General features: G+C 46.2%; 1 protein-coding gene across 2 annotated transcripts in view; it reads right to left on the reverse strand.

The window, feature by feature from the left end:
- LOC147659125 (plexin-A1-like) overlaps positions 1-27649 on the reverse strand; it is a 589684-nt gene that overhangs the window by 214512 nt on the left and 347523 nt on the right. For both annotated transcript variants that reach the window (XM_086951953.1, XM_086951952.1), the window contains exon 9: positions 10679-10793. In XM_086951953.1, the coding sequence (XP_086808079.1) occupies positions 10679-10793 (115 nt within the window). The remainder of the gene's footprint in view (positions 1-10678; positions 10794-27649) is intronic.

Here is a 27649-nt window from a genome sequence, read left to right on the forward strand (position 1 = left end):
TTCTTTCTTTTATTTAATTCCAAAACAGACTTGACAGGAGTAAGCAATCATAGAAATAGCCATATGTGATAACCTAACCCCAATTTCCTTTGGTGACTGGATGCCTAAAGTAGTTCCTTTGAGCAATGCTGCAGGTTGTGTGAAGGGATGGGGTGGGTGGGACAGAGTGGCATGATGCAGCTATGAAGATGATATAAAGGAATTTAACACTGCACAGTTTCGTTCTGTACAATTTTTTATTGCAATTGTCAATAAAAAGATGTGTTAAAAAAAAGGGACAGAAGTGACGGGCAGGGAGTTGGCCATTTACACAACAGCCTCCCTCACTGCGACAAATATATGGAAACAAAGACCTACACCGAGCGCATAGTACCTTTTCTACTTACTACAGGCATGCTCTATTGGCAAATGCAGTATAAATAACACATTGATGCATCGTTCATATAGGTGCCCTGTGCTAGCATGAATGGGTGCAAAGTGTGCCCCCGCGCCTTCACAGCCGGCCGCCTGGAGTGCTAAATGCCATGTTTGCCTCTGAATATTAGGAGACCTCTAGATGATTCTTCCGCGTGACACATCTCCCTGAACTCTCGCTCCTTTCTCATCCCATTCACACCGAAGAGCCTTCCACCAATCAGAGCTCGCCGACTAATCTCCTCAGCTCAGGCTCTTTATTAAAAGATAATTCATTTTTAATTGTACATTTTGGTCCTGCTCCCTTACCCCTCCAGCAGCTAGCTGCTGCTAATGGCCTGCCTGGTCCCCTGGTAGGGCTCCGTCTGCAGAATAACACCCCTGCTCCTCTGCCCTTGCTCACAGTTTTGCAAAAAAGCAGGAAAGGTCAGAGAAATGAAAGCAAAACACAGGCGAGCAGTGGGTCCGCCTAAAGGCTCCGATGCAGACCACTCCAAAGAGCATCGTTACTAGAGAAAACTGGGCAGGCGGTGGGTGACACTAGCAAAGAGTTTGGTGCAATAAATGGGCAATAACCAAGGGCAGTGGAAAGGAATGCAGGAAGTACCCCAAAAGCAAACATAAAATGGGGGTTAGCACAGAAGAGTAGCAAGGAAAATAGTGAACTGAAAAATTAAACAGAAGATTCAATAAGGTGACCCCTAGAGTTAGAAGCAAGAAATGGGATGACCCACAGGAGACAGAAGCAAGCAATGGTATGACTCCAAGAGAAGAAATACATATATGACCCTGGTGCTTAGAAGCAGGAAATGGGGTGACCTTCAATCAATAGTGTGACCTCCAAGAAATAGGAGCAAGACATAGGGTGAACAAAAAAAGATGGGCCAAGGAACCGAGAACGGTCTCGGAGATAGGTGCAAGGGATTGGAAGTGGCAGGAGAAAGAAATGTAATGATATCAAGAGATGACCACAACAAATGTGGTGAACCTATGGCAAAGATAAATGTCTTGAAACAGGAGCATGAAATGGATAAACCTAGTCACACTAACATAGTTCAAGCTAGAAATGTATGAATATATATATATATTATGTGGTATTTCTATAGCGCAGCACTGGGGCACTTTACCCGGATACAGGAATGTTGTACCAGATCCTGGGTGTGTGGATGGAAAAGGCCTGCTGCATTGCTTATTTTTTTTTTTTACACTTAGTCTGCACGTGTCATGGCTGAAAGTGTGCTGAGAACCACCATAGATGGGAAGCTTGTCTGCAAGATAAACAGGGATGCTGGTCACGATAGATGCAGCTAATTCTGAAGAAGGTGCTGGGTCTGCAAAGAAAGCCAATGGAGTTCCATTAGGGTGGAAATTAGGTGATCACAATTCTGTGGCATGAGGGACAACCTTTATAGGTGCCAGTGAGGCATCTGGGAGGCCATGGGGCAGAGCTCTACCACCAATGGAGTAGCAAGGGTGCCGAGGGATCTTGCACAATCAAGGACAATGGACCACTTAACCACTAGTTATGTAGTAAATTACTACAATAATAGGGGTTAGATGGGCCAGTCAGGCTACTGGGACCTGGTGCAGCTGCACCTTCTGCACCACTGATAGCTATGCCCTTGGTTACCATCATCCAAACGTGCACAGGCCTTGAAAAGTAGCTCTAAAGTCGTTTGCTGGAAGAAATGGTTTCACTTTCTTTAGAAGAGAGAGCTGGTCCCAGGCAGGTTGTTTTTTGCCAATGTGTTCCTTGAGGGTGAGACTGGCGTCCAGGGTAAATCCAAACGACTTGGCGTTTGGGATAAATCAACGCAAAACGGCGCTGTTGGAAACAGGACCGCCGCAGTCGAAGACGCAAGATTTGGGTTTTACTGAAGAGACAATGACGGAAAGGCGATGTTACAAGCTCTGGGAAAGGAAGACCCTCACTCTGCGTTTGAGGAAGAGACTACTCTTTCCAACAGGATGGAAAAGATGAAAGAATGCCCCCTCTGTAGAATGGGAGATGGGAGACAAGCTGCAACCCTTAACCTCTGTCACCTGACCTCAAAGAAAAGAAGGGTTCTTTCCTCAAGGAAAAGAAGTCTCACATTCTCCTAAAATCTTGGTGAGCCAGCAAAACCCCCAGAGTAGGCAGAGCCATGACGCTCTGCATATGTGCAATGCTAGGACATGGACGCAGCGATCTATCAGCCCTCAAGGTGAGAGCGCAGCATCTTTCTCAAGCTAAGAGATGGGCAGCCACTCTCATCCCCATCTGTAAACTGCAAGAAACTTCACCTTCACCCAGAAAGGGAGAGGCAGTGACTTCCCTTCAGGTGCAACAGGACCACAGTACATGGTTACCAGTACCCGCTGCATACCATAAGATTGACTTATTATGTAAAAGTTGGTTGAAACAGAGTAAAAACCTTTCCCGCTTGATCCGCGTCTGAACATCAAGGCCGAGAGAGGACGCAGACAGCAAAAGACTAACTCCTTGTTCCCGATGGCCCTGGTGCGTGGACATAGACCTTTTCTATTGACCAGGCCTTCTCTGCAGTGGACTCACTCAGGGTTATAAGGTAGGGGCTGGCTCCTATATACACACTCAATGGCACCCCTGCTGCGGTGTTAGTCCATCGTGAATGCCGACAGCCTGAAGGCAGTAGAAGGATTATGAGGTCCAGGAGTACAAAGCCATAAGGCTGGAAAATGTGCAATGAACACTGGAAAGGTGAAAGATTCCAATGCCCTGGTACTTACAGTGCTTAATTTGAGCCAGTGGTTTCCGGGGCTTGGCACCAGCACTTAATTGCCAACACCGGCACTTAAGGCAGTCGGCCTCATGGTGGCGCTGTTTGTTTAATTCAGGGATGTGCACAATCACAATTTAATGATTCAATACACATTGAAAAAGAGCATTACCTGCCGCCCAACCCATTCTTATAGCTTTGGGGGCCTGTAGTACTCTCAATTGTCACTTTTAGGGGTGTGATGGTTAGTTGTAGCGTTGGTACGGACATTGGGAGTGCTGGTTGGGGCAACGGGTAGTGCAAGCTGCAGTGGCCTCCTGAAGAGGGCCCTGGCAATATTTTTATCACAAAATAAGCACAGATGCATCCTCATAGTATGGGGATTGATTTAGGAAGGAGGGCGACAATTACCATAAAGCAACCAATCCCTACATAATTAAAACTACACAAAAGAAGCAAAGAGAAACAGGGCATAGACAAGGGCAAACCTGGACCGGCCTGTACAGAAAGAACAAGGCTTCCCAGCAGTCCGGGACCTCTGAAACCACAATACCACGAGTGTTGTATACATGCACCAGTCCTGCCTCCTCTTAATCAGTCATTTGTAAAGCGCACTACATACCCGCGAGGGTCTAAATGCGCTTGGGGGGGGGGGGGGGAGAGTGGGGGGGCGCTACTGATCGAACAGCCAGGTCTTGAGTATCCTCCTGAAGGTCAGCAGGTATTGGGTCTATCGTAGGCTCAGGGGGAGGGTGTTTCATGACTTGGTGGCGAGGTGGGAGAAGGGTCTCCCACCTGTGGTTGTTCTTCTGATGCGCGGGACAGTGGCGAGTGAGGTCAGCGTAGCGTAGCTGGCGGTTGGGGATGTAGAAGGAGAGCCGTCTGTGTAGAAAGGCAGGGCAGGTCTTGTGGAGTGCCTAGTGTGCGTGGATAAGGAGCTTGAAGGTGTTGCAAAGTCATCCTGTGCCCTGGGCTCCCCCCAACTTTTTGCTGACTGGAACTGTGGTAACTGACTCTGACTGACCCTGGGCTCTGTTTAACCAGGCCCAGGGCCAGTGCCAAGCTAAAAGGAACAAATTAGAATACAGTTAAGACACCCAACATACACTAGGGTACACTATGGTATGGTGGGGTACCCCTGTAATTGGCATGACCTACCCCAAAAGCCCTAGTATGTAATAGGGCAGGGGACAAACTACCTAGAAGTCTCCAGTATCCTGGGGCATGGCAGTTTAGAGGCCAGCAGATTTTCTGAACGGGCATGTGTGGAGTGCTGAAGCCTGAGGTCAGTTTAAAAGCATCCCTGGTGGCCAGGACAGCTTTGAAACCCCAAATTGTGCCCAAACTCGACTTTGGGGGTAGGGGCCCTTAAAAATGAAAAAGCTACCATGTTTTTTAATATTAGGGACCCCCAGGGTCACCCCTAGGTATCCCAGGGGTGGGAGGTCAGTTATTTATAAGGAGCGCGCTTACAAAATGAGTTTTTATATGTCTGGGTAAAGTGAAATTTTACATTTCACTCCCCACATTGTATTAAAGAGCTGCTCAAATTCGACTTTGATGCTAGAAGTATTGGTATGGATGATCTCCAATATTTCTGCAGATTCAGAACCCCTGAAGTCTCCCCTAGTTGCACAGGGGGTGGGGGTCCTATAGAAATTAGGGAAATACTTATTAAATATGGTTCTATAAGCCCTGGTTCTTGTAAAGTGGCCCAGGTCATTTTCCCTATTGCAAACCCCATGGCCCATAGGTTAACATGGTAGGAAGTGATTGATTAATAAATATTGATAGGAGACGACTAGCCGGAGCATTCAAAGACTTCCCAGAATGGTAGGAGTAAATCCAACAATATTCTATTGTTAAATTTCTCCTAAAGTACATACAATAAGTTATGAGACTTTCTTGTTTGTAAGTCCAAATTCAGCATTTCAGTGGTCTGCCTGCCCCGATTGGTCAGAGTTACGTGGATTAGCCAGGTTGCTGGGAGGGCAGTGTGCTGTTCTATAGGAATGCCAGGCCAGGAGGTGGTGTCGTAAACTACGCTCTTCAAACGCAGAAGGGAGGCCTGGGTTTCCGTCCACTATGACAGTCTTGACCCAGAGTCAGGGCTAGGCTTAAGGAAGGTATGTGCAGATGGTAGGGGGAAGAGTCCATGGAAATGAGATATCCCAGGGGGCATGTTTAGCCAGGTCTTACCTCCTTGCTGGAAAATCAGCCATTATGGATTTGGAAAAATGATGCACTCTGGGACAAACTAATGCCACACTCCACCGGATGTGGTCATAACTATGAGGAGTTGCCCTGCTCTCATTGGTCAGCAGTGACCTGGTGCTTGACCCAGAGAATTTTGAATAAGTATCTGAGAGGGGGAGAGCCCTCCAGATCTGCTGCTTGAAACTGAATGAAGCAATAAGTGCCCTGCTGAAGATTTTGCTGTGTGCAAGGAACTCTAAGGCCTGACCTATGAAGACTGCACCATCTGAAACTACAGCCCTGTGGATTACCTTGCTGCCAAAGGACTCAAGAGTGGAAACTCCCTGCAAGCTACAGGTTAACAGAGCTCACCTGGACAGCCCCACAAAGAATTCAAAGCCTGGGGTACCAGTGGATTTGTAAGGGTTTTGTTCAAGTGGATTGCGGAATTGAAGTTTCACACTTTCAAGGACCCTCTTGGAGATTCCAGAACCTTGGATTGTGTGTTGGATACTTTGGAACCCGCAAGCAGAACGCCAGGGGGGTGTTCTAACTGGACCCCGTTTGCTGAGGGTGGCCCACTACAGTGGTGAGAATTCTTCCTAACAATTTATAAAGGTGTGTCCATGACAGAGACAACGAAATGACTTAAAGGGGCGCTGTTGGTTTCTAAGCACTAGAAAGTGACTCATCTTTAAAAATTCATATCCCTGGTTCCCTACAGTGGATTATTTTCGTTTTGGTATCATTTAAAAGATAAAAATTACCTATTTTTATAAATTGGTGTTGGATTTTTATTTTGTGTTGTGTCTTAATTATTTACTGAAATGGTGTTTTTGAATGCTTTACATACCTGTCTTTGAAGTTAAGCCTGTCTGCTCGCAGCCACGTTACCAAGGGTTGAGCAAAGGAATAATTTTCTAAGACCTATGCCGAGTCCTATCATGTGTTAGTGGCCTTCTTGCCAGTGGCAAGCCTACATTTGCCCCTACCAATAACCCACTTTCCAACAGAAGGATATCCTCTTGCTGACGGGGAGCCAGTGCAGGTCCCTCAGGTGGGGAGTGATGTGGCCGTGGCGTGGTACGTCGAGGATCAGTTGTGCCGAGGTGTTTTGGATGCGTTGTAGTTGTTTGATTAGCTTGGTCGGGGCTCCTGCGTAGAGAGCGTTTCCGTAGTCGAGTCTGCAGCGGACCAGGGCCTGGGTGACTGTCTTTCTGGTTTCTGTTGGGATCCATCTGTAGATCTTGCGGAGCATGCAGAGGGTGTTGAAGCAGGAGGAAGAGACTACGTTGACCTGCTTGGTCATTGAGAGCATTGAGTCGAGGATGATTCACAGGTTGCGTGCGTGGTCCGTGGGTGTCGGGGCTGCTCCCAGTGCCGTCGGCCACCAGGAGTCGTCCCAGGCTGAAGGGTTGGTGCAGAGGATGAGGACCTCCGTTTTTGTCCGAGTTCAGCTTCAGACGGCTGGTCTTCATCCAGTCAGCGACGGCCTTCATTCCTTAATGGAGGTTGGCTTTAGAGGTGATGGGGTCCTTGGTGAGGGAGAGGATCAGTTGAGTATCGTCGGCGTAGGAGGTTATGTTGAGGGCGTGCTGTCGGGCGACGTGTGCGAGCGGGCCATGTAAATATTGAACAGTGTCGGGCTGAGGGAGGATCCTTGGGGTATGCCGCAAATGATCTCGGAGGCTTTGGACCGGAATGGGGGGAGGCGGACGCTTTGGGTTCTGCCGGAGAGGAAGGAGGTGGTCCATTCCAGAGCTTTGTCTCGGATCCCTGCGGCGTGGAGGCGTGCGCGTAGTGTGCGGTGGCAGACGGTGTCGAAGGCGGCGGAGAGGTCTAGGAGGATGAGTGCTGCTGTCTCGCCGTTGTCAAGAAGGGTCCTGATGTCATCGGTGGCGGCGATGAGGGCAGTCTCGGTGCTGTGGTTGCTGCGGAACCCTGACTGGGAAGGGTCTTAAGATATCTGATGCGGATGTCAGTGCAACCCTTGGTCCTCCTCAAGGATAGTAAAGTAACTGTTGGAAACCACTGGAGGCGGCTAAAGCGAGCACAAGAAAGTTTTAGGAAGTGGGAACACATATGGCACAGAGGGAGCTCAGAAAGACAAAGAAACAGGAATATGAAGCAAAATATACAGGAAAGTGGAGCTGGGTGTGGATAGAAATACGTTGCTAAGAAGGAGACCTAAGATGGAATAAGCAAAATAATGCTGAAAAAAAAGGCAAAAGCAAAGCAGACAAAAACCCAAAGATAGGAACTCCAGACGGAAGGAGCGACAGCTAGATTTGGATGTGGGCAGAAGAGTGCGACGTCTGCCTGATCCGCGGATTAATATTTTATTCAAAAAGCCTCATTACGCGCAGCCCGCGCCACTAATTACCGAGGAAGGCGAGGAGCAGCCAGGAGCTCCATCAGGCACATCACAGTGATGCGGCTCTCGGTGCAGACGGCACATCCAGGCGCTGCGACAAGACTTTTATCGTTCGCAGCCAAGGCGATACCCTGAGCCGAGGCACAGAAAAAACATCCCTTCTTGGGCCATTTATCCCCAGGAATGGCTCATTTCTATCCAGAGCAAGGAAAATATTCAGTTCTTTGAGCGGGCAGTCTCCAGTGGCTCTATATATATATTAGGGGGTGTCCAACATAGGTTCAATAGGGTCGGATCTATAATTACTTCCACATAAGACACATTTACAATGAATCTACATGGAACTCATTCACGGTAAGTGGGCACCTGGAAACACACCTCAAAGCTGCGTTTGACACCCCTGCCAAGAGTAACGTCAGACTGCTGCTATCACTACATATAGGTTTACACCTTACATCAACCTTGCTTCACACCTCACGCACATCTGCACTGCGTACATGACCAGTGACATTCGCACATACATATTTATACTGTACTTCACAGACAAATGTTTACCTTACAAGAATAGGTGTGGACCTCACAGATGCATACCTTACAGGACCAGAGGTAACCACACACACATCTGTGCACACTGCATGTATCATCATTACCATCAATACTGGTGTACGCCTTTCATGACCATGGGTGCACCACACCTACATGTGTACACCTTACGTTAACATAGGTTCACCTCCTTACATGTACAGAAGAATCCCTTACATACACATTCATGTCTTACTGGAACAGTAGTGCACCTCAAAGATGCGTAACTCTCACAGCCAGTAGTAAAAGACGTGTATACCTTACATGGCCAGTGGTTCACCCGATACACACCGTACATGAATAGGGATGTATTTAACATACATAATTGTACATTACAAAAACTGTGTCTCCCATGAACAATGGTACAGCTCACATACCTGTGTATGCCTTACCTGAAAAGGGGTGGCCTCACATACACCTTACGTCAATAGCGGTGCACCTAACATGCATCCGTGTACATTATATAAGCCGATGTGCAGCTCACATACAGTATACCTTATTTGGACACTGATGTATCCCACACACATTTATATAGATCGCATGAACAGTGATGGACTTCACATACATCTGAACACCTCACAGAAACAGAGGTGTACGTCACAAATCTGTGCACGAGGCATGCACAGGGATGTAGCTTACATACACCTGTAAACCTATTCTGAGCAGTGATGAACTGCTCATAAACCTTAACTGAACTCTGCTGCACCTCACAAACATGATGTATAAAGAAGTGGTTCTGTCGGGAAAGTGTCAATTGCTTTGTTCAAAGAAATTACTGTATCCACAACATTCAACTTTTTGTGAAAAACATATATGATTTTAAAGAAAGGGATCAACGTCTCCATTGGGAAACCAAAGCGTACTGCTTGAGCACACCACAAGGACAATTATTTTCTAGTCAAACATAGCATTTTGTATTGTATGAATATTATGTACACACATTTTAGAACATGGCTGTTAATAAAAACGGATAATAGAATGATTAAAGTGCAAAAATGAATTGGTAAACAAAAAGCATTGCAAAAAAAATCCAAAAGCACACTAGTCAAGAAAAACGAAACCTAAAGAACAACACTACAAACAAACAGCTAAGGACACACTAGACATAGTAAACAGGATCTAAGAGCCTACAGAGTAACCAATAACTAAGCGTCTGTAAGAACTATGGTAACATTAAGCGTAGGGACCACTGGCTACTCCATATCAATAAGTAGGGTAACAATATACTGTAGACCTAGGCCAGGGGTCCAACCAGCTACTCTATACCAAGCATCATAATTCAAAAATAAATAAAGATACTGTAAACATAGGGTCGACAACACCAGCTAGTCTGCATCAAGAAGTGTCCTAGTCACAACCATATGACCCAGGGCTCAACAGCTAGTCCATACCGAGGGTAGCAGAAAAAAACTACTGTAAACATGTGGACATGCGCCTATCAGCTAATCGGCACCAAAAAAGCAAGGTACTAAAAGCTACTGTTAACAGAGACATGGCCCCACTAATAGTAACTGTATTTATCCAGCTCTCAATACACCTGACGAGGCGTCAATGTGCTTTCCAGTGCCGATCACGCTAGTTCGGAACCCAAAGGATTAGTGGTGGATTAGTATAGGGAAATATAAGTTGTTCTTTTGAGCAGTGGACATTTGAGTCTGTTCGTTGGATTGGAAAGGATAGAGGAGGGACGGGACAAGAAAATGTTATTTTTGAGATCTGATTAGTAAGATGAGGTTTGGAATGAGTCAAAGGAGGGATACAGGGGCAAGGGTCCAGAAAGTGATATTTGGGTAATCATATTAGTAAGATGAGGTTTGGAATGAGTCAAAGGAGGGATAGAGGAGGGAACAAGAGCTAAGGAACCACACAGTGAACAAGAGTGAAGTCTCTTAGCTGACTGCACGTTAAGAGAAAAAGTAACTCGAGCCACTGTACAGAACGAGCTTAAGTAAGACTAGGTAGTGTAAACGTAGGGCTGCCGGTCCACTGACCACCATTTTCTTGCAACAGTGGTTTCAATAAAGTGAGTTGGAAGATCAGTCTCGAATGAAGGGACCGGTTCCACAATCCTAGGGGACTGAAGAGAACAGCTGGAATTCTTCAGAGAGGCAAACTAGGTAGCATCGTAGAGAGTGCACCTCATCCCTTTATGGATTCTGGAGTAGCAGGTTACTAACCGAAAAAGCGCTTTGACGCCTCGTCAGGGGTAGTAAGCACCATATAAATGGAATTACAATACAATATCTGAACCAAAAGCACCCGGAATCCCCCCACCCGCCCCTCCTTCTGCCCATCAACAGTCTTAAGCATCCAGAAGCAAGAACCTGCAACTCAGAAGGTCCTCTCTCCCCAACTTCCCTTTCCAAGAACTTACCTCTGATATGTTGACTCGTCCCTCTTGAAATGAGCAGTCGGCGGCGTTGTGCGTGCACACATGCCTGTACTTGCACCAGTGGCACGGGAAGGATCCGTTCACACAGGACAGGCACCTGGAGAGAACCAGAGAGAGAGAGACACAACTGTTAGGCTCAGGGCACAGCTTCGTAGCAGAAACTGAGTCGCTTGCATTCCGGGAAACCACACGCAGGACTCTCCTGAGGAAGGCCAGCATGAAACAATTTGCAAGCCGCAACCTCATCGACTCCAAGAAAATGGGACTTCTAAACTGTGACCTCCTCAGAGACAATTAACTGGATTTATGCACAAATTAATTACACAGCAGTTCTTAGACATTATGCCAATTAACACATTGAGCAGTCAACTTAAGCACAGGCACCGGACGACGAGACGTGCAGGGGCTTGCTTGGGTATGCAGGGGCTTGGGTGTGCAGGGACCTGTAGCTGCTCTGCTTTGAAGGAAGGGTACTCAGGGAGCACAGGGTACTTAAAGACCATCCTCTCCACCCTGCAACTGCGGAGCAGGTTTAAAAGCACCTATGTAGGCCTACAGCGTTATAGCCGCACACCATATGTAGAACAAGGAAAACGGAAGGAGAAATTGTGAAAATTAAATGTAGGAACCGAAAAAGGTTAGAAAAGATAAAAATAAAACCTCTAAATAGCAACCCCCAAACAAGTGCTCTCCCACAACGAAGGCTTACAAACATCCCCATAAAACGTAGGAAAGGCAAGGCAGAAAATTTACTCAAACGTAACATTTAAAACTAGACCAGCTCTCTAGGGCCAGGAAAAGGCCCCAAACTTAAAGATGTACTTTCATGAAGAGCATGATAATGTGGGAACCTCTGTTACAGCTTAGATGAAAGTGACCAGAGTGAGCTGGGTGACAGTGACACCTCAAAACAATAGTAAATGAAGTGAGCAACCCAGTAAACCTTTGGGGGCTTGGGTAAAACGTGATAGAATGGGTAAAGTTGCCTCCAAAGGAGTTTATTATACTGATTAAATTGAGTTAATTGTGTAAATAAATTAAATACAGGTGACTTAATCGTCCTGAGTGAAATTAATTGCAGTGAATTAGATGAACATACACATACTTAGGACTGACTAAACATAACAATACTTAACACTGAAACAATAACCAATGGACAAGTGTATAGGCAATAAATAGTACATTTTATCAAAATTCAATCATAAAGGGAAAATACAATACAGAAAAAATATATATAAAACAGGAATACAGGATGAGTGTCAGAAAGCGAATCAAAATCTCTGTAAAGCCTGTAAACCGCCTATCCAAACTAAAGATACAAAAAATTCTCCTTTGGATAAAGCGGAGAGTCGACGTTTCGGTCTTTATGGGCAACTCCTTAAGACCATCATCAGGACAGAAGAAAGTAAATATTGTAACTCCCTTAAATCAATAGCCCTCACTCCAAAGGATGAAAGGAGATGATATCTTATACCGGGGCAGAGGTTAATCTCAACAGTAGCGTTGCACCGGACACAGATGGCAAGGGGATCGCAATGGAATTAAAAGTCGTCAAAGATGAACGATCTGTTGTAGCCACAGGAGTAGCGAGAAAGTAAGCAATTAAGGCTTTCCTCTTGGTTTGTCGCACCTCAAGTTTTTTCAAGGGGATCAACTTGTTTCAAAAGTCGTCTGGACTGAACGATCTGTTTAATCTTGAAAGTTCAAAAAGTAGCGGGATGGGTCAGCCGTCTCTCTGCACGCAGAGAGACGGCTGGCACATCCCGCTACTTTTTGAACTTTCAAGATTAAACAGATCGTTCAGTCCAGACGACTTTTGAGCCTTAATTGCTTACTTTCTCGCTACTCCTATGGCTACAACAGATCGTTCATCTTTGACGACTTTTAATTCCATTGCGATGATGGTCTTAAGGAGTTGCCCATAAAGACCGAAACGTCGACTCTCAGCTTTATCCAAAGGAGAATTTTTTGTATCTTTAGTTTGGATAGGCGGTTTACAGGCTTTACAGAGATTTTGATTCGCTTTCTGACACTCATCCTGTATTCCTGTTTTATATATATTTTTTCTGTATTGTATTTTCCCTTTATGATTGAATTTTGATAAAATCTACTATTTTTTGCCTATACACTTGTCCATTGGTTATTGTTTCAGTGTTAAGTATTGTTATGTTTAGTCAGTCCTAAGTATGTGTATGTTCATCTAATTCACTGCAATTAATTTCACTCAGGACGATTAAGTCACCTGTATTTAATTTATTTACACAATTAACTCAATTTAATCAGTATAATAAACTCCTTTGGAGGCAACTTTACCCATTCTACCTCAAAACAAGGACAACGAATATACAGCAAGTGGGACTCCAAGCTGGACCGCCTCAAGTGGCGCGCAAATTCACAACCAGTTCTGAAAAACGCTGTATATCAGGTGGAGCTCTCTTTAATCATTGGAACAGCATTTGTCAGAAAAAAATAAAAATATCTAGTTTTGTAGTGTTTAATGCTACGCCAGAACTTCCATTCTCGGTTCTCAAACGTTTTACAGGTGAGAAAAATAGGGAGGAAAAGTAGTTTATTTAAGATTATTTGGCTTTGACAAGACTAGAAAACTGAAATAGCTCGGTTTAGCAGTTTAGCTTCAAGAGTATAAATTCTCTGATCAGTGACTAAGTTCAATTTATTTTAATTCGTGATAATGTAGTCTTATGTACATGCAGAAGTCCTGTTTTAATATTTCCCATACCCACCAGACTACTCCCATTGTTTCTATTTTAAAAAAATATCTTTGGGTGAGTTGAAGGTCATATAATGTCGATCTGTGCCAAAAGAACACGTGCTGCATTCTTTTCTCCCCATCATATAACACTGCTGAGCCTTGTCAAAACAGCCAGAGGTTACATTCTGTGGACCTCACGTATTTTGTTTTAGTTACTGTGATTTTTTTTGAGAAAAAAAATAAAGCCATATATTATCGGAGGGATAGGCGAAGACTTCAATGTGGAATGCATTACTTAAAAAAAGAATGCAAAAGCAAATTATGCCATTATGCCAATATAATCCCGTTTTGCACCAGGCCATGTCTTTTTAGTTAAGAAGCTCCACGGAGAGGAAATTAAACACAAACCCGACCCTGAAATAATACCAGTGTGACTTAAAGGTCCTTCTAAACTCGCCTTTATGGTTTAGTTTTAAGGTGACAAAAGGCAACTGTTTGCTACGGTTTTTTAAGTGTCTCGTCTCGTACATGAATGTTGCTAGCCGACGCCATTTTAGGCGCCAGATTTCGGATGTTTTAGTGTCAAAAGTGTACCGACGGACGAGTGAGCAGACGTCACAGGAAGTGCCAAAAACACCTCAATACAAAAGCTGAGGCAGCGATGGAAGAGGCAGAAATTGGTCCCCGAAATGTGTATCACCATTTAGATTTTAAAGATTGCATTATATTTTATACTAGCTTGTGCTTAGTGCCTCGTACCTGAAACCAGCCTCACAGCATTTTGGGGGGCAAGTAAAAGGATAGGAGTGCCATGTGCTTGGTTGTTCGAGTGCTGATTTATAATGTCTGCTGCTATGCTGAAGCCACTCTTAAACAAGGCACACAGCTCCAAGACCAACACAGCAATTGACGGATATTTTTATTACATGACTTGCATCTCCGATAGGACATGGTGTAGAAATAAGGTATGGGATGCACAACAAGGCTGCGGGAAGCAGGAAATGGTGGGTGCAAGGGAGAAAATATATTGGGACAGTACCCCAGTGTACACTTGGTTATAGCCATCACTGGTGCAGCAGCACCAGGGCACGTGTACGAAAGAGACCCACTGCATCTCGTACTGATGACTCTTCTAGGCCTTGCTCAATACTGTGCCTGCCCTGTAGGTTTGTGAAAAGCAGCGTAACTCCTAAGACCCCCAATGCTGCCCGGTGCAGGGTCACCTTTAATTCACTAGATTTACTATCAAAATAATGAGGCAGGCGCTGGCAACTGGAAGACAAGAAACAAGCTTATTTCTTATGAGGAGAACCTGTCAACAAACACCGTGGTAATCTGCTGAGGTGTTCTAACTGCATCTTTTGTGAATCTTCCTTTTATACAGGTTTGACACAATGTATTTGTTTATTTATCCTGGTGATAGGCTTGGAGTCTCGGCCCCGGGCAGGTTTGTCACACAAGCCCAATATTGTTCCATCCACATGGTTGCACAAGCCCAACATTTATTCTCCTCCCACCCAGGTCAACACAGACAATCTAATCTTGCAGCTGGACCTTGCTTCGGAGTCTAAAACATGTGAGAGCGGCCAAATATAAGAGTCTGTTCTGTTGATAAAAACCGGTCCCATTGTTGGCAAAAACAAGTCTTGCTGTGTGCAGTGCAATAAACCATGTTTGCAAGAGTCTGTTTGGTATTTGGAACCTGTTTGTGTCATAGGGTGTCCATGGGCCTGCCTGTAAACAGAGATGAGAGGAAAAACGAGTTTGTGGCAGCAAGTGGTGTTGCTGCGGTCGGTCCGAATGACTGCATTTTATATGTGCGGCGGAACTTCCAGCAGACAAGATGGTGCAGGCAATGTTCACGATCTCCATTTTGCTCTCAACAGTGGCTGTGGCGAACATAAATGAACACCGCTTATGTACACCTAAAGTTTATCCATTCTAACATGTTCGAGTCATTTTGTTAGCTGACAGCGGGCTTAGAGCCAACCCATTACTAACTAGTTTAGCTTCAGTGTCACTCCTTTGCTTGCTTCTATTTCTTTCGCGTGTGTAGGCTTCACAACCTATTTTTGGGTGTGTCCCTCCCCTGGAACAGGGACCCATTTATTCTGTCCTTCCACTGCTCCCTTTTTAAGTGCTACTTTTTTTCTTTTTGTTTAAGCACAGTCGGAGATTGTGTTTTCCGGCTGTCTCCCTCGTATCCTCTCTTGATCATTATCTCCCCTCATGTTCCTCTCTCTCAGTTTGCTCCCCACTCTGTCTTTCGGGAGTTCTGGATATTCTGGAGAAGGGAGGGAGTTCGCATTAGAACTCCGATCTTACGAGTCCAAAGCCAGAAACTAATTTCTGAACAAGCAGAGGTTCCTGAAAGAAATGGCTGTCAGGCAACAGTACACAATAATCGCCCCAAACACCGAGGTTTATAATAATACAATGAAAAGGCCGGCATAGAGCTGCTGCCGCATAGGTCAGCCCCCGCCTTTGCGAGACGCTCTGTCCTCACAAGGCCTAAACTTGCCCATTGTTCCCGGCCCACAGCGGCTGCTGAATGGAGCACTCTGATCAGCTTAAGGCAGAAACCCTTCTGCTAATTGAACAAGGGCACCCACAGCACTTAAATCCCGGCATTAATTCAGAATCATTCATATGAAAATTAAAGGTTGAAAAAAATTAACATTTCCTGCGTGCATCGGGTTTCTTCTCTTGACAATAAAGTGAGTGCGTGCGCAGGCCTCTCGCACTTTTTTTTTTTTTCAAATATCGGTCGAAAATGTGTTTGCAATAATTTGATTTAATGAGCTGCGCCGCAGGCTTTGAAGTTTTTAGTGTCACAGAAGAGCGGAGGCAGTTTAGAAGGAGAAAGGGGCCTTTGTGCACAGGGCGGGGCGGCCGGGCCTATTGTTGCCAGGAAAAGAATGACTTCTTCGCATCTTTGTGTGAAATGTTTTTTTTTTTAATTATTTTGCTTTGCTTTTAAGTATGCACCCTGGCCTAACATTGCGGGCCTGCGGCACACAGCGAATACCTCCTCCAACTGCATCAAATGCAAAAACAGATCCGTTATCTGGCCGCAGGGGCGTTCAGTAACTTTACCATGGAGGGGGCGGGGGCGCTCACACCCAAGTATTCACACACGTGAACGCACACACATTCACAACACTCCCTAACAAATAAACAGGCAATCATACATACGCACTAAACAAAAACAAAAAGGTCCACATAAAACCCACCTTCACTGTCGAGGGGGAAACCTCGGAGGTCCCGGCAGGGTTGGGACTGCTGCCTTCCCTCATAGGGTGACCATTTAATCACGAAAACAGTCATGCGAGATACCGGGAAGTTGACTGACTGAATGTCTACGATGTAAATTACATTTGTCAAGGCCTAATGTGAAACTGTTGGTTCTTTCCAATGGCTCAGGACTCCGGGCACACGGCATGAAGTGGGTAGCCATGCCATAGCTGTGAAAAATGCAACAAGGCTTATGCACAGAGGGAGAGGTGTGGCGCAGCGGCCAGAGCGGCTGATTCCGGAGCGCAGGGCTCACGGTTCGATCCCACAGCCAGGGGCAGCTCAGCATCATGTGACTCTGGGCAGTAGCTCACTTAATCTCCACGACGGCACCCAGCGCCTTGACACCCTTAGGGGTGATACATTCATGAACTACAAATGTGGAATTATTATTATTATATTACGCATGGGAATTGGTGTAAAGGTTGGCACCAAATACTGCCTAAAGATCATGTTGAAGACAGAATTCCAAAGGGCAGCAGTTAAACCTCCTGTAAAAGCCAGGATTGGGAACCATCATGTCCAGGCACTAGAATCCGTGTTTCCCTGGGTAATCTGGTCCGGCTGCCATACTGTACATAGCTATGACGTGTTTACTTGCTCCTACGCTGCAATCATTGTCCGGCTGAGGAACAAGTAAGCGCTTTTCAAGGTTCCAAGGTGGTGCAAGGCGACTGCCTTCAGGGGGCTTGCACTTCTCCAGGATTCGAACCGTTTCATGCATTGAAGGTGCCTCGCGCGGTACATATTTATTTATTTATTTAAAGAGTTTTATATAGCGCAAACAAGATCTTCACAGATATCAGAGCGCTTTACATAGACGGGTACATGAGGGAGCAAAGTCAAACAGGCAAATCAAGCTTTACATAGAAGGGTGCAAGGGGGAGCATATTCAGACGAGTAACTCAATAAATCACAGTATAATAGTACTACTAAGTGACACAACCACTCATGTGGATGATAAAACAACTCATACAAATAAGTCAAGAGTCAAACATGTAATACAGATCGGTGCAGGGTGTTAATAGGATTCGAAATAGTAGCTCAAGTGTATTTAGCCATGAGGATAGCTTTTACTTCTTTTTTAAAGAGTGTAGTGGAGGAGATCAGCCTGGTTTCGGGAGGGAGTGAGTTCCAGATCCTAGGCGCCATTCCTGAGAAGGAGCGCTTGTATGTTTTTTCCTTCCGGAATCTTCGAGGTTTTAGCAGGAGATTGTTTGTGCCTCTCGTGTTTCTAATTCCCCCAGAGATTGTCAACTTCTGAGCGAGGTAGCCTATGCCATCGCCATGATTCGTAGAGGCCCAGGGTAGGGCTGGGCGAAGGATTCATTCAGCCAGCGAAATCTGCATAGATCCTGAATTTTTCAAAAAGTAGTATTACGTAATTTCACATAACATTAACACGAATGAGACCCGTTCACCCAGAAAATCTCACCAGCAGCAATTTTGTAGTCCAACCCAGGCGGAAGAGGTCGTCCCGCTGCTTTCTCAGTGCGAGAAGAAAAACATAAAATGGTAATAACGTAGTTATTACCATTTTATGTGTACATTGCAGGTGGCAGGTGGGCAGGTCTGCTCTACTCTCTGAGCAGGGCACGGGAGGAGTGGTTTTCCCACTCTCGAGTGCGCAAAGAATGTTTGGTCGGCCCTCTCGGCCAACCCACACCAATCAATCGCACTTTTCCCTTCTCCATGCAGGCTGCATGGAGAACATGCCCACCCCATAAGCCCCTGGCTGGGCGCCGTCCCGACCAATCACAAAGCTGCAAGCAGCATTGTGATTGGCTGCCTGCTTCCTGTTCCTATTGGAGGCACGGCAGCAACAGAGCAGGAGCCGAAGCAGAGAAGATGTGGGACCCGACCTCAAGGTAAGTTAATTTTTTTATTAAACCCCCTCCACGTGACCTCCCACGTGCCCCCACCCCCCCACCTGCGAGCCATGCCGGCTGCGACTGCTCGCTCCACACTTCTGTCAGTGTCTCATGAGACTTCTTATGCGAAGAGGGAATTTACATTAAAAAAAAAAAAAGAAAGTCATGCGAGAGATTCCTGCAAACAAGGTATCACTCTAAAAACATGATTTTTTGTTTTCTATGGCACTTGGCCAAACTTTTGGGGAAAAATATGGGACTTCCTAAAGTATGGGGTGGCGATGCCAGTACAAACTCAGAAGGAGGCCTTTATCACTACCGCTTCCTACCCAGAGGTGTTGTCCCCCTGTCTGTCCTCTGGGGAGGACAGTGAGCAGGGCCTCTCGCCTCCTTTCCACCAAGTGCTCAGACCCTGGGACATGTCGAATGACAGTTTCCAGGGCCTACAAAAGAGCTGGACACGTCATAGACTTGATAATATGGAAGAAACGGGGTGTGGCTCAAAAATCCCCCTATAACATGTTCATATTGACCGCAAAACAGACCGGGTTCAGCAGTGGGCTATGACGTCCCAGTTTCAGAAATGAAAACACATTTTATTTTCACCTCCTTCAAGTAGGGTACATTCCAATGACCTAACGCTCACTTTAAGAGGCTCCGGGGGGCCACAGGCCTTCAGAAAACCTCATGTCCCCCTAGTCCAATCCGCTTTCGCTTATTTTTCTTTCGCGGCTGGCCAACACAGTTAAAACCACGAGTTTACAGTATCTCAGTACTGAAAAGGAGGTTGGCTGACTTTCCAAAAGACGAGCCAAACTGCAAACGAAATTCAAAGGCCATTTTTGAAATGTAGAGATTCTCAACTTTCTGACAGCCTATCTCACAGCTCGACGAGGTTCTTAAAGTCCCAGCAGTACACTTAAAATGTCAAAATGATCAGTGAAAGGATACGAGGATTAGAAACATAAGTTGTCCGTTACAGCAAATGTATATTTGCAGCAAGGTTAGCGGTAAACAATTTCATAAATCAATAAAATTCCCTATATGCTGCCCTATTTCCAAAGCCAGATGCTTCTTCAAAGGTCCCAGAGACCTTTCTAAATTCTTTTTTTGTGTGGAAAGGGGTTGCCAGTCCTCATAAAAGACACCTCCTTGTGTAGGTACTCTAGCAAAGATTACAATTCAAAGCCGGAGGTGTGTTGACCACAAAGTCCTGGAATGACCTCCCCCTGCACCTCCAAAAATGATCCTCTCTCCCTGCCATGGAAAGTGTGCCGGCTGCTGTGGGAAGGGGCGGTGGGTATGTTCCCACCCACAGTTCCGCTCTTGTGTCAATCAGACGCAGCGAAATGGCTCCCCTAAAAGCTGGGTCTAGGAAGGAAGAGGGAGCTTGAGGCATAAAAATCGAGTCAGCATTGCACCTCACGGAACAGCTAAAAAGCGCTATGTGATGAATCAGGTGGTTCAGTAAAAGATGGAAGCGTCCAGAGAGACTGTCCGGCTCAAGCCTTCGAGGCACAAAACCAGGCTTCTCCAGTGAGTAGCTCGTGAGCCACTGGTAGCTCTCCAGCGACCTGTACGTAGCTCTCCTGTGTGCAGCCCAGCCTACTTAATTGTAAGCTTTTGCTTGCAGGAATTAATATATACGTACCAGAAATGAGGATATATTTGAGATGTTTGGAGAAAAATGAGGGAAAGTCCAAAAAATAGTTAAAGCTTATATTTGAGTCATAAATCACGTAATGTTCGGGAGACATGTTAATATTATTACAATGGTCCCATGGGCATTGCAGCCATGGCTGTTGTGTATTACCTATGTAGAGGCATTCCAATCAGACAATTCAATTTTTACATTGTTACCAGCCCTGCCTAACGTACGGCGGTGATCGCTGCTAGTTATCTTGCACATGGGGTTTACTAATGGAATCTTATCTGATGTGGTCACTCCCATTACACTAATATTAGCAGCTCTGGATTATTTTCATTGATCAAACGTGGCTCTTGTTACAGAAAAGGCTGGCAAACCCCTTGCTTGTATACATTTTGCTAAGTGTAGAAACCCCATTAGACTAAAAAAAAAAAATCTGTTAACAAAATTGAGTTGAAAGAATAAGTTAAGACTAATTTAAAATAAACAGCCAGAGAGAGACGGGCCCGGCTCGGCCTCCTGAAGGTGGTGGGGTACTGTACATTCATGCGCATTTAAATACGGAGGCGCGGTTAGTCATTTTCAGAGACAGATCGACGGATATAATTTTATTTACGCTGGAGAGTAACTAAATAAATGGCCCTGGCATTCAGCGAGCGCATTCATTTAGCAGATTTACAGTTCTAATTAAATAAAGTGAACGGGGACGGGGACACAGGCATTCAGCATGGCAAGCGACTGACGGCGCCCCCTGCGGCAGGCTGGTAGATTACCGTCTCTCAGACCTCACAGGGAACTGGGATAAGGAGCCGATTTCTCAGCCAAGTAGGAAAGACGTCTAGGTGTGCTTGTGCTGTCTCTGCCACCAAGCTGGAGACACGTTGTGGTGTGCTTGTGCTGTCTCTGCCAACAAGTAGAGGAGACATGTCCCTATGTGATTGTGCGGTCTCTGCCAACAAGTAGGAGAGACGTCTAGGTGTGCTTGTGCTGTCTCTGCCACCAAGTAGGAGACATGTCCCTGTGTGTTTGTGCTGTCTCTGTCAACAATTAGGAGAGAGACTTCCCAGTATGCTTGTGCTGTCTCTGCCAACAAGTAGAGGAGACAGGTTGTAGGGTGCTTGTCCTGTCTCTGCCAACAAGTAGAGAAGACAGGTTGCGGTGTGCTTGTGCTGTGTCTGCCAACGAGTAGGAAAGAGACTACCCAGTGTGCTTGTGCTCTCTGCAAACAAGCAGGAGACATTGAGGTGTGCTTGTGCTGTCTCTGCCAACAAGTAGGAGACACTGAGGTGTGCTTGTGCTCTCTGAAAACAAGCAGGAGACATTGAGGTGTGCTTGTGCTGTCTCTGCCAACAAGTAGGAGACACTGAGGTGTGCTTGTGCTCTCTGCAAACAAGCAGGAGACATTGAGGTGTGCTTGTGCTGTCTCTGCCAACAAGTAGGAGACACTGAGGTGTGCTTGTGCTCTCTGAAAACAAGCAGGAGACATTGAGGTGTGCTTGTGCTGTCTCTGCCAACAAGTAGGAGACACTGAGGTGTGCTTGTGCTCTCTGAAAAAAAGCAGGAGACACTGAGGTGTGCTTGTGCTGTCTCTGCCAACAAGTAGGAGACACTGAGGTGTGCTTGTGCTCTCTGAAAACAAGCAGGAGACACTGAGGTGTGCTTGTGCTGTCTCTGCCAACAAGTAGGAGACACTGAGGTGTGCTTGTGCTCTCTGAAAACAAGCAGGAGACACTGAGGTGTGCTTGTGCTGTCTCTGCCAACAAGTAGGAGACACTGAGGTGTGCTTGTGCTCTCTGAAAAAAAGCAGGAGACACTGAGGTGTGCTTGTGCTGTCTCTGCCAACAAGTAGGAGACACTGAGGTGTGCTTGTGCTCTCTGAAAACAAGCAGGAGACACTGAGGTGTGCTTGTGCTGTCTGAAAACAAGCAGGAGACACTGAGGTGTGCTTGTGCTGTCTCTGCCAACAAGCAGGAGACACTGAGGTGTGCTTGTGCTGTCTCTGCCAACAAGTAGGAGACACTGAGGTGTGCTTGTGCGGTCTCTGCCAACAAGTAGGAGACACTGAGGTGTGCTTGTGCTGTCTCTGCCAACAAGTAGGAGACACTGAGGTGTGCTTGTGCTGTCTCTGCCAACAAGTAGGAGACACTGAGGTGTGCTTGTGCTGTCTGAAAACAAGCAGGAGACACTGAGGTGTGCTTGTGCTGTCTCTGCCAACAAGCAGGAGACACTGAGGTGTGCTTGTGCTGTCTCTGCCAACAAGTAGGAGACACTGAGGTGTGCTTGTGCTCTCTGAAAACAAGCAGGAGACACTGAGGTGTGCTTGTGCTGTCTCTGCCAACAAGTAGGAGACACTGAGGTGTGCTTGTGCTCTCTGAAAACAAGCAGGAGACACTGAGGTGTGCTTGTGCTGTCTCTGCCAACAAGTAGGAGACACTGAGGTGTGCTTGTGCTCTCTGAAAACAAGCAGGAGACACTGAGGTGTGCTTGTGCTGTCTCTGCCAACAAGTAGGAGACACTGAGGTGTGCTTGTGCTCTCTGAAAACAAGCAGGAGACACTGAGGTGTGCTTGTGCTGTCTCTGCCAACAAGTAGGAGACACTGAGGTGTGCTTGTGCTCTCTGAAAACAAGCAGGAGACACTGAGGTGTGCTTGTGCTGTCTGAAAACAAGCAGGAGACACTGAGGTGTGCTTGTGCTCTCTGAAAACAAGCAGGAGACACTGAGGTGTGCTTGTGCTGTCTCTGCCAACAAGTAGGAGACACTGAGGTGTGCTTGTGCTCTCTGAAAACAAGCAGGAGACACTGAGGTGTGCTTGTGCTGTCTCTGCCAACAAGTAGGAGACACTGAGGTGTGCTTGTGCTCTCTGAAAACAAGCAGGAGACACTGAGGTGTGCTTGTGCTGTCTCTGCCAACAAGTAGGAGACACTGAGGTGTGCTTGTGCTGTCTCTGCCAACAAGCAGGAGACATTAAGGTGTGCTTGTGCTGTCTCTGCCAACAAGTAAGAGAGACTTCCCGGTGGGCTTGTGCTGTCTCTACCAGAAGGTTGGATAAACACCAAAAAGCGTGTACTGTGTCTTACAACAAGTTAAACACACACACAATGTCTGTGTATATGAGTCGCTGACAATCAGTAGGAAATACACAGTAGTCTAATTAAACTGTTTCTACCGACAGGTAGAATACACAACCACAGTCTACTTGTGCTGTCTCTGCCAGCAACTCCCACCTCTCTTGCTAAAATTAGAGTGCAGCGCAAACCTTCTTCAAGCTTTTAATGCATGCACGCCTATAGAAATGTCCGCTTAGCTTCGATTTTGGATGTCTAGTACTAATAGACATAAGCTTAAAGTGGGATAATGAAAGCACAGTTCCCCAGCCCTCTAAAAGGGGTAGGGCAGTAATCCTTTATTTTATTTTTTAAATAAAGATAAAGACATTGAAGATGAGTGGCCTACTGTGTTTACTTACTGAACACCAGGCCCACGCAGAGTAACTAACCTGTTCCTCAGACTGAAGTCAATGAAACTCTTTACATACTGAAATGAGTAGTCGAACTTTGGAAACTGTTGGTGGGGGGTGGGTGGCAGCCCAGCTTACGCAACTGCAGTGAGTATTAAATCTTTGTTCCAGTGCTTAAAACATTGAATTTTACCTTAAGCACAATTTAGAGACAATGTACAGGGAAGGTTAGGATTCTTTTTGGGTGGGGGAGGGGGATGGGAGAGCGGAGGCTGAGGGCCTCTACATCTGTACTGAAAATGTATTTTAATCTTTATAGCTACTTTCTATGTCGACCACCAAGTAAAAATATTTGGGTGAAAAACTAATTATCGGTGAATTGTAGACATGACCTCTTATAAACAGCTCCATGATAGATCTATCATTTCAATCAAGAGTAGCAGGGTTTGAGATTGGGGGGGGGGGGTTATATCATCAATGAAAAACAAAGAATATAGTAGAAAAATGACATCTCACACAATAATTAAAACAAAAGTGAATCCTACCGAAGCCAAATGCCTTCCCTCTGAGCTGCCCTGGCAGTGCCAGCGGCTTTACCACACTTTTCTTTTGTGACAGAGGCGGGACCTGGGTCCCACTTAGGTTAACAGCAGCGGCTACTTGGGCGGGACTGTATGAGCTGGACTCTGTCCGTCTGTCCTTCACTAGAGGCGTGGTCTGCCATAGGGTGTGGCCAGAAGGATGTGAACTAGGATCCAGCGCTTGGCACAGTCTGCCAGCCGACTGGTATTTTGGTGGCTCTATGCAAGTTTACCCTGATAGCATCCAATCAGATCACAAAACACACACATAGGCATCCTTAAAACAAGACAGACCCATGTCTCTGACAGTGCTTGCCGGGGCAGGGTTTTATTCTGTAGCAAACGAGGAGCAATGGTATTTTTGTAAATTATTAGACATAAAAATGATTCGATTCTGAAAAAGACGCGAATAGAACATAGCAACGGGGCTGTGCCACAGAAACTAGTGTAATTGTGACGAGTAATTGGATCTCAATGCTCTAAAAGCCTTGATTAGACCACGGATGTCCAATCACAGTACAGAGGACCCCACCTATATCCTTAGTCCCTTTTCTATTTCAGGTTAGCAGTACAGAAAGCACCTGCTGGCGGGGCTGGCCATTACACATTAACTGCTACCAGCTTAGGTCAACGACTCTCTGCAGGTGCTCCAATCTCTGCAGGGGTGCGAGGGATTTGCTTGGTACCACCAAACCTCAAAACAAAAATAACCCTGCTTCAGTGTGTTAGTAAAACACACTCCTGACGGTAACACTGGAAAGATGGAGCCACATGCACTTTCCACAGACCTGCATGGTGCCGCCAGGTGTTGCACGGTATTTCAAACTTCACAAGATCACACAGTTAAGACACTTACTTGGAAACAATATTCTAGGGTAGGTTGCAAGCTGGTGTGGTAGTTCCAAAGTGTCAGAACCATTACAGGTTTTGCAACCTCCCTAAAAGTGGAGGCAGTCCAGGCGCCTTTGTGATGATGGCAAGTGCAGGTGTGACCGAAGGTAACCTGTGAAAGCGCTAACCGGGTCCAAGAAATGGCCAGCACTGGTTGACATGAATCTACAGGCTGTTTCATTGCACCCCTCAAGCCTCTCCTACCACTCGACCGCTTCTAGGAGCTTCCTGCGTCAATGTTTCCAAGGTTGTCAGGCCTGCTAGAGATTATGGTCTACGGAACCCAGGGTTCCAACACTCCAGCCCCACTGAATAAATATGATTTGGGGCGTAAATTCTTCAGGGTGTTATACAGATGTAGTTGTCAACAGTTTGGGCGAGGAGCCCTTCTAAACCCTGGCGGCTGAATACAATGTGTGTACCCCTACTCAAAGAAGATGGGGGCTTTCGAGTCATGTCAGGATGGCCATCCATCAAACCTCCTTCGTTGTATCCATGACACCCAGTACCATGTTTCCCCCTGAAAATCCATGTCAGGTGTGTACCACACCTGGTCTCAACACCATTATCCAGATATCAACAGCCTGCAAGATTGTGGTCTCCCAGTCCAGTTACTGCTGGCATGATACTGCTCAACACCCTAATTTAATGGCAACCTACCTCGTGCACCGCGTCAATTAGAGGGTGTGACTGTACAGAATGTTACATTCTGCTACAAATGCTACAATGTTACAAAGTATTTGATTTACACTGCATGCAGGATAACGGAGAATAAACCATTAGTAACAATCTAAATACACTAAAATCCCAAACTGCCTGGATTTTCTTGGGCAAATCTCTCAGTGCCCACCCCTGTGCCTCTTGGGTTGGCCAACAGTGGTCCAATCCTGTTCTTCGCTTCAGCACACTCCCACGTTCTTTAAGGGGTCACGTGCAGGCCATGCCGCGCACAAAATAGTCAACAAACAGCCTTTAAGGGGGAATACAACGCCAGGGGTTGTAGTGGAAATTATTCAGTTATGGAAGAAAGGGAAAAAAAGATGGACTTCACAGAAGCCACTCTGTGGATGCCAAAGCTCCGCCTACAGCACGCGCACAGCGTTCCGTGCCACGGTAGTCATCACAAATGAGATGCTGAACTGAACTATGATGGAGTTGTCTTCATATGTAAATGGACTGTCGCGAAGCACTTGACCATTGACCCAAATGGACTCAAAAGGCGCGAGTCATTGACCCCAGTACAAGCAGCCGGCTTGTAAGGTCCAAGAGGCATTATGCAGCACAATGATGTCATCGTTCTGTTGGAGCCGTTTGAATGTATAAGGGAACAAATAATGGGTCGTCCCGTCTCTAGTCAACCACGTAATGTCCGCCAAGAGCCAAGCCAAGATTTACAGATAAGATGACACAGCTGGAATTCACAGAATAAGTGATCTCGACATCTGTCACATGTCTCAACTCTCTACCTCTCGGGCAACGAGCCATAATGGGATTCTTGTCTGAATATACTAACCCAAGAGCTTGTCACGCACTACGCATGGACGGGTAACACGTATGGCAGAGCTTGGAGGTCCCATGTCCCCAAGAACGGCGCCTCTTGTTTTGTCTTTTCGAATGCAGTTGGTGAACATCGGAGTGTTATTTAATTCCAGTTATGGCTAAGTTTTTATGGTATAAGGGACTGACCTATAGATGCCTTCTACATTGTGCGACGACTAAACCCTAAGGAGTGTGCGTCTAAAACGGGGTTGTGCGCATTGCCCTTTTCATGTCAAGGCTGAGCCTCCGCCTTTGTTTTTGCATCAATGGATTTTTGTGGTCGGTGAAGCATGTTGCCCAGTCTGGGTGCGCAATGCCCGGTGCTGTGGTGACCTCAAATAAATGGTTCTACTGCATTTCAGAAAATCACCTACACTGCTATATACAGATGTATGTGTACACACACACACACACACATATTTATGTATAGATCTACACACACATATATGCACCTCTACAAATACCTGCACAGCTATTAATATGTACTTGCAAAAACAATGAAGTCTGTGACGCCATTGAATTGTTTGCACGTGAACGGATGCAGTAAAACCTTGCAGAAAAGGAAACCAATGTACGTAGGGACACGTGTGCACATGCACATACAGAAATGCACACACATATACCCCCAGAGGCACGCAGGAACGAATCGGAGCCGGTTTCGGCCCTCTGCTCGAGGTTTCACAGTAAATCGAGGCGCCTTTAATGTGATCTTGGCGACGAGACATCGCAGATCGCTTGCTCTTGGCAGGGGTCCCAGATGCCTGGGGTTATAAACCTACTCCCTGGGATTCCCACGCCACCCAGGGAGAAGCTCCCCCATTTCATGGAAAGCTCATGCTCTCGAGCCAGACTGATCTGGGAGGGGAAGCCGAGCCTCACCCCACAGTCTGAGGCGTACCCGGCTACAGGGGCGTCAGGAGACGTCCAGACACAATTATGCCTCTGACAGGCTGGGGCG

Source organism: Lissotriton vulgaris, unplaced genomic scaffold (genome assembly GCF_964263255.1).
Source record: "Lissotriton vulgaris unplaced genomic scaffold, aLisVul1.2 SCAFFOLD_442, whole genome shotgun sequence".
In the NCBI taxonomy this organism is placed as follows: Eukaryota; Metazoa; Chordata; class Amphibia; order Caudata; family Salamandridae; genus Lissotriton; species Lissotriton vulgaris.